This window comes from Lygodium microphyllum, chromosome 25 (genome assembly GCF_053477565.2).
Source record: "Lygodium microphyllum isolate KBCC chromosome 25, Lygodium_microphyllum_v1.1.10, whole genome shotgun sequence".
Lineage (NCBI taxonomy): Eukaryota > Viridiplantae > Streptophyta > Polypodiopsida > Schizaeales > Lygodiaceae > Lygodium > Lygodium microphyllum.
The window spans coordinates 50,653,843-50,673,535 of record NC_141159.1 but is presented as its reverse complement, the minus strand read 5'-3'; the positions used below and the strand labels follow the sequence as shown (position 1 = coordinate 50,673,535).

Genomic DNA, 19,693 nt, shown 5'->3' with positions numbered 1-19,693 from the left:
GTGATGTGACCCATTTAAGTTGATCTAAAGGAATGGACTTCAATCATGTGACCCCATCAGCAAGTTGCCCAAAACCAACCGTGCACTTCTGAAGCAAAGGCACCTAGGTGCACGGACAAGTTGCTGCTTTTGAGGAGGAATGTTTGGAATTTTAACATATAAAATAGATCAAGCAGGGTTACACATTGTGATATACTGCCTCTTGCATTCTGTTTTCATCTCTGTGTTAATAAGAGCAGAGATACCTAGGTGTTCTGAGATATCATGGTTCTTGTATTCTTCTCTCTTGGGTCTTGCTGAATGAAAGAAATTGATGTGCTGTTCTGAGCTAATTAAATAATACAGTTCAGTGAATGACTAATGTTGTGGTTGAACAGTTCATCAGAAGCCTGTAAATGCACGGACTCCACTCGTGGAGAGTATGCCTATGATGCGAATGGTTGCCTTATTCCTCGGCTGGCTACAAATGTATGATTTTGAGAAATAATTCCTGTGTTTAATGAATAGGCTGGATCATGATCAGGAAAAGAAATAATTAGATATGACAGGTTAAATGTAGTTCAGCTTATTTCCTGCAATACAGGTAGCTAATGAAGGTTTCACCTGGTCTGCAGTTTCAATCTGGATATGCAACAGAAAATGGGTATATCATCTCACCTTACCTTCTATAAACCTATTAAAGAGAAAGGGAGGGAAGCCGGCCTATATAAAAAGGTTATAAGATTTTGTTTGATAAATGTTGGATGGACTTGGTGTAGAATGTAAATACTCAAATAACATTGGATCGGAGGGCTGGCAATCCATCGTTGTATGTAGTGCTTGAGCTTGGCAGCAGTTGACGTTCATGTTGGCCATTTTGTTGTATTGACTAAGCCTTATGTCCATGTAGTCCAAATGATCAATTGAACATTGCCCGTGCATTTTATCTTGTAAATATTGGAGGGAATATTAAAGAAAATTCCTGCCTACAGGGATCAGCAATTAGGGGCCCGGCTGACCCACTCCATCCAGCGTGAGGTTCCTTGGATATCTGCTTCATTACCTTTATTTATCTCCCCTGCTTGGTGCAACTGGCAAGCCCACAACAGGCATTTCTAGTTGGTGCTTTTTGGGTGATGACAACTGCTATCCCTATGTTTCCCATTACACCTACACCCTCAACACTATATACAACATTAGGTAGTTTGTCTGGATAACTTACACTCTCCACACAAGCTGGCAGTTCTAAGACAAGCATCCACTTGTCTGAGGACGCCGTTGATATAACTTGAGTAGAAGGGAAGCCTCACATGATTACAGCTGCAACTGTAGGTAATAACGACAAAACCAAATATGGTGTCATGACCAACGATACAACTCAAGCAACTTCTGGGTAGGTAAGGATGTCAATGATGCCCTCAGGAAGGTTGGAAGGAATTACAATTTTGGTAGAGATATACTACACAATAAACCTCTTGAAAGAAGTGGCTCTTTCATACAAAAGTTCAAAAGGATTGTTAACTACATGAACACTCTTCACCAATAACTACAAACACACCACATACAACATAAAAACTCTTTTTTACAAGCCCACAAGGAGCGTTGGGATCAGTTTATAAAATCCAATGCTAGTATGACAAGCCTTTTTTTTAGCAGTCTTCCATGATTCAGCCTCATCAGGAGTCAATCTTCAAGAAAGATCAAGAAAGTAGCCAAGAGATGCAATTCAAAACATTATTTAAACCAAAAGGGACTTCTACTTTTACGCCTTGTGACAAGGCTTCGGATATACAAATCTTTGAGTCAATGGTTCATCTTCATAAATGTCTTTAATGGGTCCATCCTCCCTGAGCTTCAAGTGGTAGGTTTGAAAGATAGGTTGATTGGGAGTTTCAAGAGCGTGTTTGCCTATGTGAACGAGGTTGTAAGTCCCATAAGCATTCAACTTAAGCCTAAGGCTTAAGTTTTTGAGAAGCAAATAATTGTATCTTCTCATTTGAATAAGAAGAAAGAGAAGAAGATTTCTATGGCACATCGACAACCTGTCAGCCCTTTCTCCCCATGCGCTTGCCATTGCCATGTCTATTTATAGGCAAACCCACCATTAATGTAGTCAACTACATCCTTGGAGCTTGCCAAGTGAATAGCATGCGATGCCTCCATATAGGCATCAGATTCAGCAAAGGTCCCTTCCCTTGGCATCACCAGTTGTCCAACACCTCACACATTCCATTTTCTGCTCAGTTGTATCTCATTGGGAGTTTCTCGTTGTTCCACACAATTAAGGTGGTGATCTTCCAGATCATAGTCAACTTGATTTTCCTTCACTTAAGCCTTGCAAAAAAGGCTTACAAAACAACCTTAATTAACACAAGCCCCTCATTACACAAGGCATGTTTGAAACTCCTCTTTGACCTTGTAATGCCCCTCGTTTCCACTAAGGCTAGCACCCTCCTTGCAAGATAATTGCAACCAACCTAACAAGAGAAACTTGTGGCAACTTGCTCAACCCTTGCCTTCCTCCATAAACACACTTTCTTGAGGCCCTGTTCTTACCACTGCTTTGTGAAATTAAAATCATCATTTCTTGGAACCTTGGCGATTTGAGGCTGATGTGGGGCAAGTGGAGCAGGTTCAGCATGCTGTAATTGTTGATTTTCTGCATGATCATCAGCCCTTGAACCTATAGTATATAAAAGAAGACCCTCAAATACATCCCAAGAGTTTGATGTGGCTGGCATTTCAAATTCACCACATAAATTGTCAAAGAATATGGCATCTCTACTCACAAAAACCTTGCATGTGAAAGGGTTATACAGCATAAACCCTTTGTGTTCCATGCTATACCCAGCAAAATTGCATTTGACTGCCTTGTTATCGAGCTTTCCATGAAGCTCTTTGGTTATATGTACACACACAACACAACCACAAACATGAAAGTAATCCACACTAGGGTTCTTGCTATACCATACTTCATATGGTGTAATTGTCTTCAATGCTTTTGTAGGACCATGATTCAAAACATGATTTGCACATATAAGGCCTTCAAGCCAAAATCTATAAGGAAGTGCTTTCATCTTCAACATGCATCTAGTCATTTCCATAAGAGTGTGGTTCTTGCATTCCGCTACTCCATTGGTTGAGAAGTTATCCTCACTGTAGACTGATGTGCAATGCCTTGATCCGATAGATAAGCCTCAAGGGCTTTAGACATGTACTGCCCCCTTTTGTCTATATGAAGAGTTTGCAGTTTTAAACTAGTTTTAATCTCCAATTTGGCAACCAAATGTTTGAAATGCATAAATATATTTGATTTGGCCAGCCATACACTAAGTATACCCAGAGTAGTCGTCGATAAATGTGACAAAATAAAGATGACCCCAAAGAGCATGAGTTTGCGTGGGACCACATATACTATTGTATGTAAGCTGTAATTTTTGAATAGCACGCATTGCACCATCCTTCTTAAAGGCAAATGATGCATTTTGCCAAGAATGCAACCCTCACAAGCATGGGAAGGTGGAGTATCCAAAATAGGCAAATTATAAACTATTTATACCTCTAAAGAGCCGTGAGACTGGCAAAAATCATGTGTCCATATGTAGCATGCCATAAGTCCGCATTTTTCCTTGCACAAGCAAGCGTATTAACTAAAAACGCATTGTCAAGTCTCGTCACATAATTATCCAAAAGAAAGCGACCTTTGTACAAAGTGCCAGAAAGCCTCAATGCATAATCATACTCTCTTTCATGAACAATGCATTTGTAATCCCTCAAAGATCACTTGAAATTCACTTTCATTAAAAGCAGACATTGAAACCGAGTTCTTGGTAATTGCAAACACATACAAAACATCCAAAAGGAAGAAATTTGTGCCATTTATTGCTGCACCTCACCAATACCACAAACTGCATGAGAAGTGGTGTTGGCAGAATATACATTCTTGCCAGAAGGGACTGAATGCATAGAAGAGAACAAACACTTCCTAGAAGTGATATGGTGCGATGCATCACTATGACAATACGAAGTATGCTGAGTTTCTCTTGCATTAAAGGCTGACCCATCAATAGAAGAATCATAACTGAATGTAAGAAAATCTCCTCCATGAGGTTGGCTAAAACATCACCATTGGTCGTGTGAGTGGCTGATGTTACTTGGAGCCATATTGGAGTAAATTTTCTTCTCTTTTGCAAGTCTTTTCTGCATTCTTTAATATAATGACCTAGCTTTTTATAACAATGGAATTTTCCCTTCTTCTTAGACTTATCTACAGCATTGCTGCCCTTATTTGAAGATTGCCCAACATCAGTCTTGGGCTGATTTGTATTTTTCTTTCTTTTCCCTTTGCATTTATACCTAGAAAGTATGGCTGAATCACTTGAACATAGGGTCATATTCTTTCGAGTTTCCTCCTCTTGAAGTAAGAGGCCTCTCAACTCTAGGAATGTGAGGGGCTGAGCTGCCCCCCTCGATGACAAATTTAGTGAAGTGGGAAAACCAAGATATGACACTAGAGGAGAATTAAAAGTGATGTTGACCATCTCACAGTCTTCAATCACCTCATCAATGTTGAGCAGCTGCTCACACAAATCCTGAATGAATGTGATGTGATTTGTCATAGAATCACCTCCATTCATGTGAGCATTTGCCAACTCTCTTTGCAAGAAAGAGATGCGGACCTTTTTCCTAGCTACAAATATCTGCTCCAAAACAACCCAGGTTACATGTGAGGGTTTGTAAGATGGAATGCGAGGTATAATGGCTCTTTTCAATGATAGAACTATTGAAGACAAAGCTTGTGTATCTTTAGAATAGCATCTCTTTTGGTTAGGTGTAACAACATTAGGGGTAGTAGCAAGCTGTCCTCTACCTTCTCCTTGCACGAGAGGTGTGCTAGGAGCAATTGCTACAGGTCAAACTTCATAACCTTTGACATAATTCCATAAATTCTTGGCCATAAGGGGGTTACGAATCATGAAACTTCAAAGGGAGTAATTCATACCATCCAATTTGTCCTCATTGGCAACAATGTGAAGAACGTCAGAATCGAAAATGAATGGAAGCCAAAAATAGGCGAGCAAAGTTGAGAAAATGGTGGGGCAAGGCTGTGAGAGATTGCTTGTAAGATTGCGCGAATGGTGAAACAACAAGTGCTTCTTCTCTTTTAAAAACAACAATAACTCCTCCCTCTAAAGAAGAAGCTCCTCTTCCTTCTTCAATTAAGTGGACTTTGCATGCGTGGCAGTGGTTGAGTAGTGGCAAGATATGTGAAGAAAACTGCTAGGGTTTGCACTGAGGACACACAGAGTGTATGACCACGACAAAAACACAAAGAGACAGATGCAGACACTGAGAGCAAAACTCAAACCCTAAACGCAAAACTCAAAACTCAAACACAAACAGAAGAAGGGGGAGAGAGAACACAACTCTGAAGTAAATGAATGGTGTAAATGAATATAAGAGTGTACAGTGTGCTCAAGGGCAAAGCAATGTCAGAGTGTGACATCCACCGGAGACGGATTCCAAGTCTGTGACCACCAGTCAAAGTGAGAGAGTAGAGGAATTGCAAAACGATGGTACCAGAGGCTACTAGAGAACCAAACGCAAGCAGTAGAGAATGCAGAGAGAAGAGGGCGGCCCCAGAAAGCTGCAAACGCAACAAATAGAGTGTCACCTAATGGAGGAAAGCATCAACCAGCAGTTGCCTAGCAGTGGAGGACCAAAACGTAGGGTACTGAAGGTCGCCTCAGGGAGGAGGACGGCTGCCTATTGTCGCCAACAGCCAAAAGCTGCAAACGTAGAGAGCTGATGACGGTGGAGGTGCTAGCGATGAGGAACAGGGCCAAACGCAGCAGGAGGGATGGCGTTAGACAGTGGGCGACAGTTGGAAGAAGGCACTAGGTCACTGCGAGACTGGAGAGAGAGGTGGCAGCAGTCGCGAAGGTTGGGACAGCCACATGGAGCTAGACTAATGGCTGAAATCTTCACTGGAGAGTGTGAAACCTACACAGAAGGAATTAATATTGAATGGGGGCAGCCTATTTATTTATAGATGTAGAAGGGTGCCCCAAAAATTAGGGTTTTTGGGAGGCCACTAAAACTCTCTCGGTCCGCTTCCCTTTTTAGGGCTTTTCATTAATTAAGCATGTTTTGGGGCTGTTTAAGAATGCTAATTAGCTGAAAAGCGTGTTTTAGTTGAATACCCCCTCTCAGGCCCAAAACTGAGCCGAAAGGTTAGGCCAGCCACTGTGATGTTTATTGACCCCAAGGCGTCCCACCCCAAAGTAGCCACGACATCGGACAAAGGGTGCACGTCGGCTGCCCAGTGGCCTACCAAGACTACAGGGGCGATGGTTATCTTACAAGGGAATCCAAGTAGTCACCCCAGAGAGGCCAGGGCATCAGACAAAAGGTGTCCGTTGGCTGCCCAGTGGCTTACCAATATTACAGAGGTGATGGTTATGTTACAAGGGAATCCAAGTTGTCACCCCAGAGAGGGCAGGGCATCGGATAAAGGGTGCATGTCAGCTGCCCAATAGCCTACCAAGCTCCACAAAGGTGCATGGAATCACATGGAACTTTTTTTTTTTGGAATAAGTGAGGTGAATTTTATGGGATGTGGCCGATTGAGAAACAATGACCCAGTGGACGGGAGTAGGGAGGGTACACCCAATACATAACAAAATAGTACAAGCATGCCCATCCACTCAAGGGTGTCAATGATGAGGAAAAACAGGGGACGAGGTATCCATGTGATGAAGGAGAATGGTGGTGTTGAGGAAAACAAGAGCTGCTGGTGGAAACAACTTAGGATCCGCTCAAGTGGTGCTCTGCACAATGAGATGCAAAGTATGCTACATGCTGAAGAATGCTCATGTAGTAGGTGCCACTTGGACAGTGTCCCTCGTAGGGAAATTATACACTTGCCCAAGCGCCCTAGTACAGAGATGATGAAATCATGCAATGCAAAGGGTAAGGTACAACAGGAGGGAGAAGCCGATGTCAAAGACAAAGTGTTGAAGCCTGTAGAATACCAAGAAGGGCAGGAATCCTCTCTCAACTTGGATGTAGATTCGGAAGAAGGAAGAGGAGCCTGATGTCGGTCTTTATATGGTGTCGAGAACCATAAGGAATGAAAGAAGAAGTGGATAAAGCACCTCGCTGGAAGAGCAAGGTAGAAGTTATCGCCTTGATAGCATCGAGAGAGAGGTTGCACGATCTGCCCCGGAAAGGAAAACGGCCATGCTAGAAGAAGAGCAAGCGCTCCTAGGATAATGAAACCATGAAAGGAACGGTGCGCATCCCCACGTCTTTAGCCCAGGTAGGACCAAAGCAATTTGCAAGTTAGCCCTACATTGAAAGACAAAACCCTGTAAAAGAGATGAGAATCTGCAAACACAGAAGTTAGTGGTGAGATGCTCAAAAGCAAAACATAATAGAAAGAAAATCTAACTCAAAATAAATGCAATGAATGTGTGTGTGTATGAGTAAATGCAGCGGAAGACAAAAAATGGAAAAACTAAGGTCAAGAAATCCTATGGATCCGACTCTAAGAGTGCGAAAAAAAAAGAATGCCAGAATGACCTTGGGTATCTGAAAGGACCTAGAGACATGCTAGTCTAAGAAGGTGGCCACCATCGCATACATCCAATAGCAGGGCTCTGCGAAGGGAAAGTCTAACGAGGTGGAGGGGAAGGTGAGATGGATCCATGAAGTGCAACGGAATCGGAACCTGCAAATTAATCAGCTAGTCCCTTAGGGGTAGTGAAAGAGATGGGCTGTTGAGGCTATACTCGAGCCACATGTCTGGTAGCAACAACGGGTGCTGAAGGAGCAGATGAAGCAGGAGCGGAAGGCGTAGCTCCACTAGCTTGTGCAGTCGCAGCGGTCTGCTAAGGCTTTTTAGGTGGAAGACAGTCTTGGAGCGACACTCCTCGTCCACATGGCCTGCTCTCTAGCAGTGTGTGCAAAACCGTTTTTTCTTAGGGAGTTGTTGCCAAATAGGTCTAGATTCTTTGGTTCCATCTGAGGAAGAGGAGTCACCCTTTGATTGGCTTGCCTTCGCATCTTGCGAGTTCTTGCCACTCGTGGTTTTTCCTCCCAAAGAAGAGGCAACCAACCCCCTTTGCTCTAAATGATGAGGATTTCTTGTGGACTTGATCATGTAGCCTCGCGTAACGCAAGAACTAGCACTCAAACTCGCAGAAGGTTGCCAATCGAGGTTGGGAGATGATGTATGTGAATGAAATTGAAGTACTTTTTGGGCAACTTATTCAAGAAGACTATAACCTGATTGTCATCTGACTTTGGAGAGCCAGTAATGGCGAACTCGGCAAGTGACTGCCTATATTCAGCCAGCTTGACTTTTAGATCATCCCCTTTCTTAATAGAGAACTCTTGAAGCTCAAAGTCGAGATTGATATGTCGAGTACAATCTTGAGCTGCATACGGGTCTCGAAAAGGTGACTCCAACACTCTGACGCGAGTGGGAAGTGTTGCAATTGAGAGTGAAACTCAGGAAGCAATCCGTGCATCAGCTTAACATAGGCTGTGGCATTGTGGGCTCTCCATTGACGGATGTAATTAGAGTGAGCTAGTCGAGGGTCCGCCGGCATAGGCTCTAGACCAATGACGAGGTCCCAAAGACTCTGAGACTCAAGCACTTGTTTCATGAAATTCAACCAAGTGGTGAAATTTGACCCGTTAAAACATGTCTTATCCGTGAAGGCATTCTTGGCCGTTGCAACAGGAGTGGTAGTGCTTGAAGATGGATAGTGTGAAAAAGTGTAGTGTGAGTAGGATGGGGGATTGGAGTACACTTGGAAATGGGCCCCAAAGTGCGCACCAGACATGTGGGTAGTGTGTAAGGTGGATCTATAGATAGGGATGGGCTAACTAGGCATGGGCATGGTAGCCACATGAGTAACCCAAGGAGGTGGGATGGGAACACGGGGAGCAGAAGATGGGAATCCCTGCGTAGGTGTAACCCAACGAGGGTGTGAAGATACACCATAAGCTGAGGATGGAAACCCCTACGTTAGAGTAGTCATGTGAGATGGGAAATTGGGGATAGTGAGGGGGATGCCTATCACAATCATCCTAGGTGCTATGGGTGTGCTAATTTGCTGAAAGGTGAGAAGCACTGTGTTAAAGGGTGGCATTCCCCCTAACGAAGTACCATGGCGCAAAGAGGTAGAGAATGGGGCGGAGAAGGAGAAGCTGCTAGGAGCAGAGATGAAAGATCCAACCCCTAGGGTGTGTGATGCAGATGTGGAGTGTAATCCAAGGTTTTGGAAAGATGATGAAAGGTGATCAAGGTGTGATATAGAAGAGGGAGGGATGGGAGGGAAGTGAGAAGTGTGTGTGACATGCTCAAATGAAATCGAAGCTAGAGATGTACCTGAATTCCGTCTGCTTCATGAGTCCCCTCTATTAAAGTTCACATACGCAAAGCCATGCGGATCCTATACCTCAAGAGAAGAAACACGCGAGGGTTTTGATTCATGCAACTCAAAAGGATTGTACAAACCTGACATTAGACATCGCTGAGATGATGAAGATGGATCGCTAAACGTTCCGAATGCAGTATGTCCTCCATGATCGGAGAGGTGGCCAGCCTCACCAACCGGTCCGAATGTGGTAGAAACTGCTTAGCAACGCCGTCAACTTTGGGATGACTTGCACTGCCTTTCCATGGCTCGTCAAGGTTTTTGTTATGGGTGATTTTCATGTATGTGTATGTGCGGATCAAGCGACTTCACCGCACTTGGTCATGGATGGTCCTAAGCAGCAAGCTTGGGATGCACTAGCAGCTATGTCTTTGAAAGAGGATATGTGGTCCCGGATGCATCCTTTACAGCGTGGATATACTTATCATTCTCTTCAGCATCCAAACAGCTAGGCTAGACTTGATAGGATCTACATTTGTCACAACGATTCTTTTCTTCCTACAGTCATTGATATGTGGGTGGAGCGATAGCTATGTCTTTGAAATAGGACATGTGGTCCTGGATGCATCGTTCACAGTCTGGATATACTTATCATTCTCTTCAGCATCCAAACACTTGGGCTAGACTTGATAGGATCTACATTTGTCAGAGTGATTCTTTTCTTCCTACAGTCATTTATATGTGGGTGGAGCGATAGCATGTCTTGTCATAACACTATCCTTTGGTTTTGGATTTGACCCACAGGCCTATTCATGCCTTTAAGGCTCTCCTTGTTCATTTGCCTCTACGTTTCAACCAATCTTTTCTGCTACAAAATCAGTTTTTGGAATGTATTCAACAATTGATTGCTTCTTTTAGCTTGGGGGTCCTATCTGGAGGGATGGAAGCATGGGTTGTTTTTAAGGATAATGCACGTGCGTTGTCCCAACAATATGGTATTCAGCACGGTTCTTCTTTTCAAGCTGAATTGCAGCATTCACAATCTTTGTTGGCCTACTCATTGTCTATGTATTAGTCAGGGGATACTATTGATGACTTGCTCACATGCAGTGAATGGTTGAAATGTAGAGTTCAATCTCTTTAGGAGGAGAAATATGCTAAATACAAATTGCTGGCCCGAGCAGAAGCTTTGCATGGTAATAACTATCAAACTCATCAGTTTTTTGCTCGTTTATGCTAGAAATACGCTCGGGAAAATATTGTGTGTTTGTTGGATGAGCAAGGTATTATGGTGATTGATCTTGCTTCCATCATTCAAATGTGCATTGAGTTTTATAAATCTTTGTTGGGTCCACAAGAGATTCTTTCTGATGCTATTCACTCTGCTCGTCGATACATTTTCAATTTGGTTAGTAATCAGGTTAAGCCTGAATGGGTTGGTTTGATGGAGGCTGATATCTCAGAGGATGAAGAGGATGTGCTGTCCCATTTACCACGAAGGAAAAGCCCTTGTTAGCATGGGCTTTCTAATGATCTGTTTCCAGCTCTGTTGAGCAACTTAAAGACCCATTAACTCGCCTATGTCAGCAAGTGTGGAATTTTGGTAGGATGCCTTTAGACTGGAAGATTGTTGTGATTCGGTTATTGCCTAAGGTTTCTTCTCATCTCTTTGAAACAATGGAGACCCATTTCTGTTATGGGTTCTTTGTATAAAATCTTCTGTAAAATCATTGCCAACAGATTGCAAAAAGTATTCCCGCACTTGGTTCATCCACTTCAATATGGTTTTATTAAGGGACGGAGTATAATGCATAACATTTTGAATGTTTAATTGGTGATTGATTATGCCAAAGCCTCAGGCCAGTAAATTGTTATGCTTCAACTTGATCTTGAAAAGGCATTTGATGATATCAACTGGTCTCTTACGGCAGTTGATGTCCACCATGGGATTTGGTCCTTGCATGATTTCTGTTGTTGATACCATTAGTCAGGGTGCCATGGCTCGTATTGCACTTAATGGAAGGATCACATATAAAATTGGCTTGTCTCGGTCTCTTCAGCAAGGCTGCCCTCTCACCCCTTTGCTATTTGCCTTGATCACTCACTCGATGCTCTCATTGTTGGATAAGTTGACTAATCAAGGCGAGATTGTTGGTTTGTCTCCTCCCAATGGTGCCCAACTTTTGGGTCAATCTTTGGCTTGATTCCTTTATGTTTCTTGAGATTGATCGCACTAATATTAATTGGGCAATGGTTACGTGGAATCTCTTTACTTTAGCGTCGAGACTTCATATTAATGCTCGGAAATCTACATTGGTTTCTTGTATGGAGAATGATTTGCAAGCTTTGGGTTGGCAAGGAGTTGTGATTTCTAAAGGAGATATTACCTGACACTTGGGTTATCCTATTGGTGTGGATGTAGCTCCCCTTGATTGGATGTCATCACGTATTCATGATCGGTTCATGTACTGAAATCTCAAGGTTGGTTTCTTCATGTGAGACTTAAAGTTGCTCAATGCATCATGATCAATATGGTTTTGCTTTTTTTGCCATTACTTCCTTGGATTAAGAAGTCTCTTTTGGAACTGGTTCAACCTATCCCCTTCATGTTGTGGAAAAAGAAAGGGAATCCTTTGGGCCAGATGTGGATTTCGTGGCAGCATGTGACTACTCCTAAAAGGATGGAGAGAGCAGCTTTATCAGATGTTAATTTGCATATGGCTGCTTTGAGACTAGCACTTTTATTGGCATTATGTGTAGAGAGTCATTTTTGGTTAGATATTGCAAAAATTTTCATAGAAAAGACAGGCATCTCTCATAGTAGCACGGTTATTCAAGTTTCTTGGTGACATGTGCTTAACTCCACGAGGCCTATAAAGGTCTCCCTGTCTTTTCTTCTTTCTCATTTGATTGCATCTTGGTAGGAGATGTTATGTTTTGCAGTTTGGTACCCTCCTGATCTTTGTAAGGAGGAAAATTCGCTGCAAGGAGAAGTGCTGGTTACCTCTAGGTTGTTGGATTGGCGTGATAAAGATTTGCAGTGAGATAAGTTTAGTCGGATGGCTCGTTTGGGGTTGTAGGCAGTCTATGATCGTGTCATTCCTGGGCAGTCTCGTCTTTATTCTTTCCGGTGTATTCGTCAGCACTTTCGGGTGCCTCAAGGCTATCAAGACATTTGGTTGTCCATACAGGACAAGCTTCTGAGGTTCTCTCCTTTGCCTGCTTTACAACCATCGTCTCCTTGGTGAGATTAGATGTTTGTGCTTCCTGATGATTTTGAGAAAAGATCAACTAATCATATCTATCATTACATGATCGAGGCCAAGAGATGGGTCATTGGAAAGGCTAATAAATTATGGCATTTTTGGGATAGCAAAAAGAAGTGGTAGAAAAGATTCATCCAACTCTAGAAGTCTAAGGTTCCTTATCAGGGTGAAGTGTTCATGTGGGGGTTGCTTATTGGGGGTCTTCCAACTAGGGATGTGTTGCGTGCTCGCAAGATCTCCTGTGGTCGCTATGTATTTTGCACTACATGTGATGAGACATTGCTTTGTCTCTTTGTCTCTTGCCATGTTGCTCGACAAATTTGGAGTTTTGTTTCCCATGTGTGGTCCTCGATGACTCAGTAGCGGATATTAGCTCGTTCATGGATTATGGGAAGGATGACTTCTATGTCTACTTTGCAATCAAATTATTCCTGCCTCTTCCATTTCCTTAGATGGACAGGTCTGTGGCATATTTGGCGTACTCGGAATGCCTTTATTTTTGATTCTTCGACCTCGGGCATCCATGGTCATGTGGCCCGTGTTCGTGGTTTAGTGTTATGGCAGATCTCCTCTATGGTTTCAGCTGATCTGGTTCTTCCCGACATTGCTGCTCCCTAGCCGGATATTGTTCACTCCACACCAGCTACCTTTCTGTGTGATATTTGTGTGAGTCTTGGTAGCCTTTCATTTGTGTCTGTTTTTCTTTGCTGACCTGATGGTCTGATGTAAATATTGCTACTTAATTCGATTATCTTCATGAGAGAGAGAGAGAGCCACCCCAGCTGTCCTTTCTGAGTGACATTTCTGTGTTGTGGTAGAATTTCAGTTGTATTTTTTCTTTGCTGACTCAATGGTCTGATGTAAATATTTTCTACGTAATTCAATTATTTTCACAAAAAAAAAGTGTGTGTGTGTGAACACAAGATAGTGAGTTGCAGTGGAAAGCAGTCCCACACTCAAAAGATACTAGTACTAGAATGATAGAATGAAAGTACAATACATCTAAAGTAAGTTAAACCTATCCCCAACTTGACTAGAGCTAGACTAACTCTAAAAGTAGCGACACAACTTACAAACTTATTTGTGTCCATGTCACACACTAAAACATTGGGCATTGCCCATAGAATTGACCAATCCTAACACTCATCTATCCATTGGCATACTCTTAGCGAACTTGTAGTTGATATTATATTGACAACATTGATGATTATCCTAGGTATTCCAGGTATTAAATGTCTACTCTGTCACTGTTTCCTTTTAAGTAAAGGTCAAAAAGAGGAGGGAACCCAGAAGGAGGAAGTGGAAAATATAAATCTTTTCATGATTGGCAGGGACTTTATAACAGAGTGTTGTGCAAAGTGCCACTGTAGTAGAACATGTGGAAATCGTGTTGTCCAACGTGGAATTACAAATAAGCTGCAGGTAAGGGAATAAACTGAAATTGCACTGCATTCCATTCAGATAGAAAAGTGGTGAGATTCAGTATCATTTTTGTCTAGGTTTTTATGACTCCAACTAAGAAGGGATGGGGTGTTCGCGCACTTGAGAAAATTCCTGCACGGTCATTTGTATTTGAGTACATAGGCGAGGTAATACTTTTATTGTATATCAGCTTTTCACAATTATTACAAAAGTTATATTTGTTATTTGGTTTGAATTTTATGCTGATAGATTACTTGGCAGATAACAACAAATGAAGAACAATATTATCACAATTTGGAGCATGAAAAGAAAGGAGTACATAGTTATACAATGAACTTGGATGCCGATTATGACATGGAGCAACGGCATTTTAATGAAGGCTTGACTGATAGCGAAGCTTTGGTACTGGTAAGTGAGTGCTTTTCTGCCTGGTTTACTGCAAAGTATTGCTCATCAAAACCTCTTATTCCAAACAAAAGAAAACCATTCTGGCTGAAAAACCAAGGTGAAATTACAAGGCTAAACTCAGATATGGAAGTACATAAAAGGAGAGAATAGGTCAATCTTTTAGGCTGGCCTCTCTCAAGAGGAAACTTTTCTAGAATTGGCTCAAGTTCAATTTTGGAGGACCTGCCAAGGCATGTGAGGGAGTGAATGGAAGAAGTTGCATGAGTCCTCCTGTCCCTTCTGCAGCTCACTGAGTTGCCTTAGAGTCTATGATTAATATCTGTCCAGATGTTGAAAGAGTGCCCAATGTGGAGGTGGCCAAACGAACTATGGCCTGTTTGCTCAATTAGTACTTTGATAATTATTTATCAACTGAAAAGGGAGCAAGAAATGGGATTCTAGTTCTGTTTGGCTCCATTTTACCTCTTTGGCCTATGATGGTAAATAGTGCTTGGATGTTCACAAGCAGCCAAATTTCACTTTGCAACTCAAAATATTTAAAGTGCTGTATAGGATTGTGATTGAACTGTAATGTGTGTATAGACATGATCTAGTAAATTCAGTTGGACCAGATTGTCTAAGCCAAGAGAGAAAATGGGTGTGGCAAAATTTCTTACCAAACTGTCATATGACCGAGAGGTAAGTTAATAAGAATAAGTTTGAGTTTCGCGCATGAGTGTCAAACTTTTGGCATGTAAGTTTTTATTGCAGAAATTTGATATGTTTGTGTAGGAAGTGAATTACGGTTACCAATTGTGACTGGATTGACATTGTAATTTTGGATTCCATGTTGTTTTAGCAAAACTTAATCCTTCTGCTTGGAGATCTAGGTGACACTGCATTATTTTACTTTTGTCAACCCTTTTCAATAATAGGTGGCATATTTTATGAAGTGCTATTTCAAGGCAAAGTGTTTCCTTTGTATGAAATTGAATGTCTTTTTCTCATGAAACACATTTAGTTCACCAAAGGTCTTGTAAGTTTTTCTAATATTGTCATGACAATTGAACATGATTTTTGTAAAGGAATTGTCTCTATTTCATAAGATTTAGACCTAATTACACTCAATCTATGAGATTCAATTGGCTATGGAGAAGAGAGAAACAAGACAATGAAGAGTAGTTAGAGTGAGCTTAAGAAAGTGTATTAGCTCAAGATTGCACGACGGAGAATGAAAGTACATAGTACAACTAAGGTCTAAGATTGTCCTAACCAAACTCCCACACCCTAATAAGAGTTGGATTAAACTCCTAGACACACCACACTTTGACACTTTAATAAGTGTCCACACCACAGAAATGAAATTGGGCAGTGCCTAGAATTGGAAAATTCTAATTACACACCCCCCTCCCCTTGCGTAGTGTCAATGTGATGAAGTACAGTGATCATCATCAATCATCAAAGGGTAACAAGTTTAAGGACTTGCATAAAGCCTCAAACTTCTCATGTGGTAAAGCCTTGGTGAAAATGTATGCAATATTTTCTTGTGTGGAACATACATCAAGATGATCTCTCCTGGATAAAGTCTCTCTTTGACATAGTGATAGCGAATCTCAATGTATTTTGTGTGAGCATGAAACACAAGATTTCGTGCTACTGCAATAGCACTTTGATTGTTTGAGAGAATGGATGTAGAAACCCCTAATAAAACCTGTAGATCAACTAGCGATTTGTGCAACCATACGTACACATTCAACTGTTACTTTGAAGGCTACCTTGTACGTGGTCTCACAAGACTAGATAGCCACTGTAGGTTGTTTCTTACTAAGCCATGAAATGCACGAACAACCCAAAAAGAAACAATATCCACTAGTAGACTACCAAGTATTTCAGTCTCAAACCTAATCTAAATCGTTGTAAGCTTGTAGCTACAAGTCTCCCCCTAGGAAATATCAAGGCATGTGTCTAAGTCTCTTGGAAGTAACAAAAGATCCGCTTAACTTGCCAATGAATTGCTGTGCATAAACCTGCTCACCTAAGATACAGCAAACTGTATGTCAAGGCATGTGTTGCAAAGGTAGATAAGGCATCCAACAACTTGGCTGTAGCCTTGGCTCCATAGGAGTACTCATAAGTTTACAGTGTTGCATATTAAACCTATATAGAAGCATTTCCATATACTATGATTGTGACATGATGATACCATGCTGATTTTGGGTGAATTGAATCTACAAATAGTAATTAAGAGGCCCATGTTTGGCACAGCAAATGTATGCTTCAATTCAGGCTTTAAATATGCAATTTAATCCTCTTTAGGTCCGGTGAGCAGCATATTATCTACACAAAGAATGATGACCAGCAAGTCCTCCCCTTCATTCTTAATGAATAGAGTAGGAGCAATTGGACTGTTCCTGAACCCTTTGTTGCTGAAATAAGCATCTATCTTTTTGTACCATGCACAAGGACCTTGTTTCAAGCCACACAAAGCCTTGTTTAACGTGCAAACCAAGTACTCTTTGCCTTTAACCACACACCCCGGAGGTTCTAATACATAAACATCCTCGTGCATGCCACTGTTGTCTTAGTGTCCAACTGATGCACTTTCCATCCATGATGGGAAAGCATGTATCTTTGAATACCATGTACGAGGAGCTTGTTTCAAGCCATACAAAGCCTTGTTTAGCTTGGAGACCAAGTACTCCTTGCCCTTAATCACAAAACTTGGAGGTTTCTATACATAAACGTCCTCATGTAGGTCACCATTGACAAATGTTGTCTTAATGTTCAATTGATGCACTTTCCATTCATGATGGCCTGTCGTAGTAGTAACACATCTAATGGTACTTATGCAGGATGTAGGAGCAAAAGTCTCCTCAAAATCTATGCCCTTTTTTTGAGAATATCCTTTCGCAACCTAGTGTGCCTTGTACCTATCTATAGAACCATCAATCTTGCGTTTGAGTTTGAAAACCTATTTAGTGCCAATATCCTTCTTGCCAAGTGGCAATTCAAGTTCCTAAGTACCATTAGTAGCAATGGAGTTTAACTTCTCTTCCATGGTCTGCAACCAACATACATCTTGTTGTGTGTCATCCTTTGAAGTAGGCTCATCCCCATCCAAAAGTGAGCTCATAAATGCTTGCTCATCAAGAAGAGCATCTACGTCCAAGTTTTCCACAAAATGTGTCCCCCCCTACATCATGAGTAGCTTGTCTAGCAGCCTTTCTAGTGCGTTAAGGTAGAGGAGCATCAATTTTACTCTCTTAGAGAGTCAACAGTAGTCATCTAGGGACTGTTTTTGCCGCACTTACAGCAGCCCTTTCTTGCTCAATTGCTTGGTCCAGTGTCGGAGGCAAAACAAGACCAGCGGATGATCTACGGCATGGAGCAGCAACAACGTGCTATAACACATTTGTTTTTGCATTTACAACAGGCACAGATCCCAATGCAAGTGGTAAAAGACCCTCAAAGACATCACAATTCTCAAAGGTGGTAGGCATTTCAAGCTGATCTTGAGAATAGGCTGCGTTTTCATCAAAATTAACATCTTTGTTGACAAAAATCTTTGGAGTGAGAAGATCATACAAATAATAGCCTTTACTCTTTGAACTATATCCGACAAAAATACATTTATGTGCCTTGTCATCTAGCTTCCCACAAAGCTCTTTAGGCACATAAGTGTATGCTATACATCCAACCATCTGAAAGTAATCAACCTTTGGTTTCCTATCATTCCATGTCTCAAAAGGAGTGATTGTTTTAAGTGCCGCTATCGGAGCCCTATTAAGTACATGATTTGCATATTGTAGGCCCTCAAGCCAAAACTTATGTGACAGCCCTTTGCTTTTTAGCATACATCTGGTAATCTCCATGAGTGTTCAATTCTTTCTTTCAATCGCTCCATTCTATTGAGGTGTCATCCTCACAATCACCTAATGTGTAATGCCATGCTCAAGCAAGAATGTCTTAAAGGCATGGGACATATACTCTACACCCTCGATCTGTGCGTAGGGTTTGCACCTTTAATTTTGTTTTTGCTTCCAATTTTACAACCAAGTGTCTGAAGTGCAAAAATACATCCGACTTTGCTTTGAGACCATACATCTATGTGTAACGAGAATAGTCATTTATAAATTGAGACAAAATACAAATGACATTGAGTCCTCTCATCTGCATAGGACCACACACATCAAATGTATCCGCATAGGACTATGATGAAGAGTGTGGAGGCACTGCTAGGGTTTGCAATGAGGAAACACAGAGTGTACGACCATGATAGAAAAAAAACGAGACAAACACAGACATAAAAACCAAAACTCAAACCCTAAACGCAAAACTTAAAACTCAAACAAAAACAGAAGAAGGGATAGAAAAAACACAACTTTGAAGCGAATGAATGCTGTAAATGAATGTAAGACTATACAGTGTGCCCAAGGGGAAAGCAGTGTGTCGGAGCCTTGGGAAAGCAATGTGTCGGAGAGTGAGGCCCACCAGAGACAGATCCTAAGTGTTGTGACCACCATTCGAAGTGATGGAGCGAGAGAAACACCAAACGCTGGTCACCAAAGTGTAAGGAGACTGAGGCAACTTCCGAGGATGATGCTTGATGATGTGGATGAAGTAACAAAATGTAGCAGTAGAATGCCACAATAGAACATGGCTGTAAAACACCGTAGTAGAATGAGGTGGTGGCAGCAATCGCGAAGGCTGGATTGCCGCGTGGTGGAAGATTGATGGCTGAGATCTGCACACAAGGGTTAAAAACCTTCACGGAAGAGATGGGACTAAATGGGGGGAGCCTGTCTATTTGTAGATGAGGATGGACCCTCCCAAATTAGGGTTTCACTAAACTCTCTCGAACCACTCCTCATTTTAGGGTTTTCATTAAATTAAGCTTGTTTTGGGGCTGTTTAAGTGTCTAATTAGCTTGGAATGCATTTCTTAGCTCAACACCCTCTCTCAGACCCAAAACAGGGTGAGAAGAGTAGGCCAACCAAGTTTGCCCAAGGCGTCCCATCCCAAAGGAGCTAGGGCATCAGACAATGGATGCACGATGGTTGCCCAATGGCCTACCAAGACAAGAGAGGCGAAGGTTATCTTACCAAGGGAGCCCAAATAGTCATCCCAGAGAGGATAGGGCATCGAACAGAGGGTGCTCGTCGAGTGCCCAGTGGCCTCTACCAAGCCCTACAAAGGCGAATGGAACTACAATGAACTTGATTTTTAAAAAAAAATTAAAGTGAGATGGTT

The 19,693-nt window shown here is 41.9% G+C and overlaps 1 protein-coding gene across 7 annotated transcripts in view; it reads left to right on the top strand.

Moving 5' to 3' along the window:
- The window catches only part of LOC148014212 (uncharacterized), a 120,197-nt gene that overhangs the window by 77,054 nt on the left and 23,450 nt on the right, over positions 1-19,693 (top strand). For 6 of the 7 annotated variants that reach the window (XR_015688587.1, XR_015688586.1, XM_087666248.1 and 3 more), the window contains exons 8-12: positions 378-468; positions 615-643; positions 13,966-14,056; positions 14,134-14,223; positions 14,318-14,464. Coding sequence is in view for 4 of the 7 variants with exons in the window: in XM_087666248.1 (XP_087522374.1) it covers positions 378-468; positions 615-643; positions 13,966-14,056; positions 14,134-14,223; positions 14,318-14,464 (448 nt within the window). In the remaining 3 variants the exon portion in view is untranslated. Of the gene's footprint in view, positions 1-377; positions 469-614; positions 644-13,965; positions 14,057-14,133; positions 14,224-14,317; positions 14,465-19,693 lie in introns of those variants that run through there. The other variant, XR_015688588.1, reaches the window with a different exon arrangement.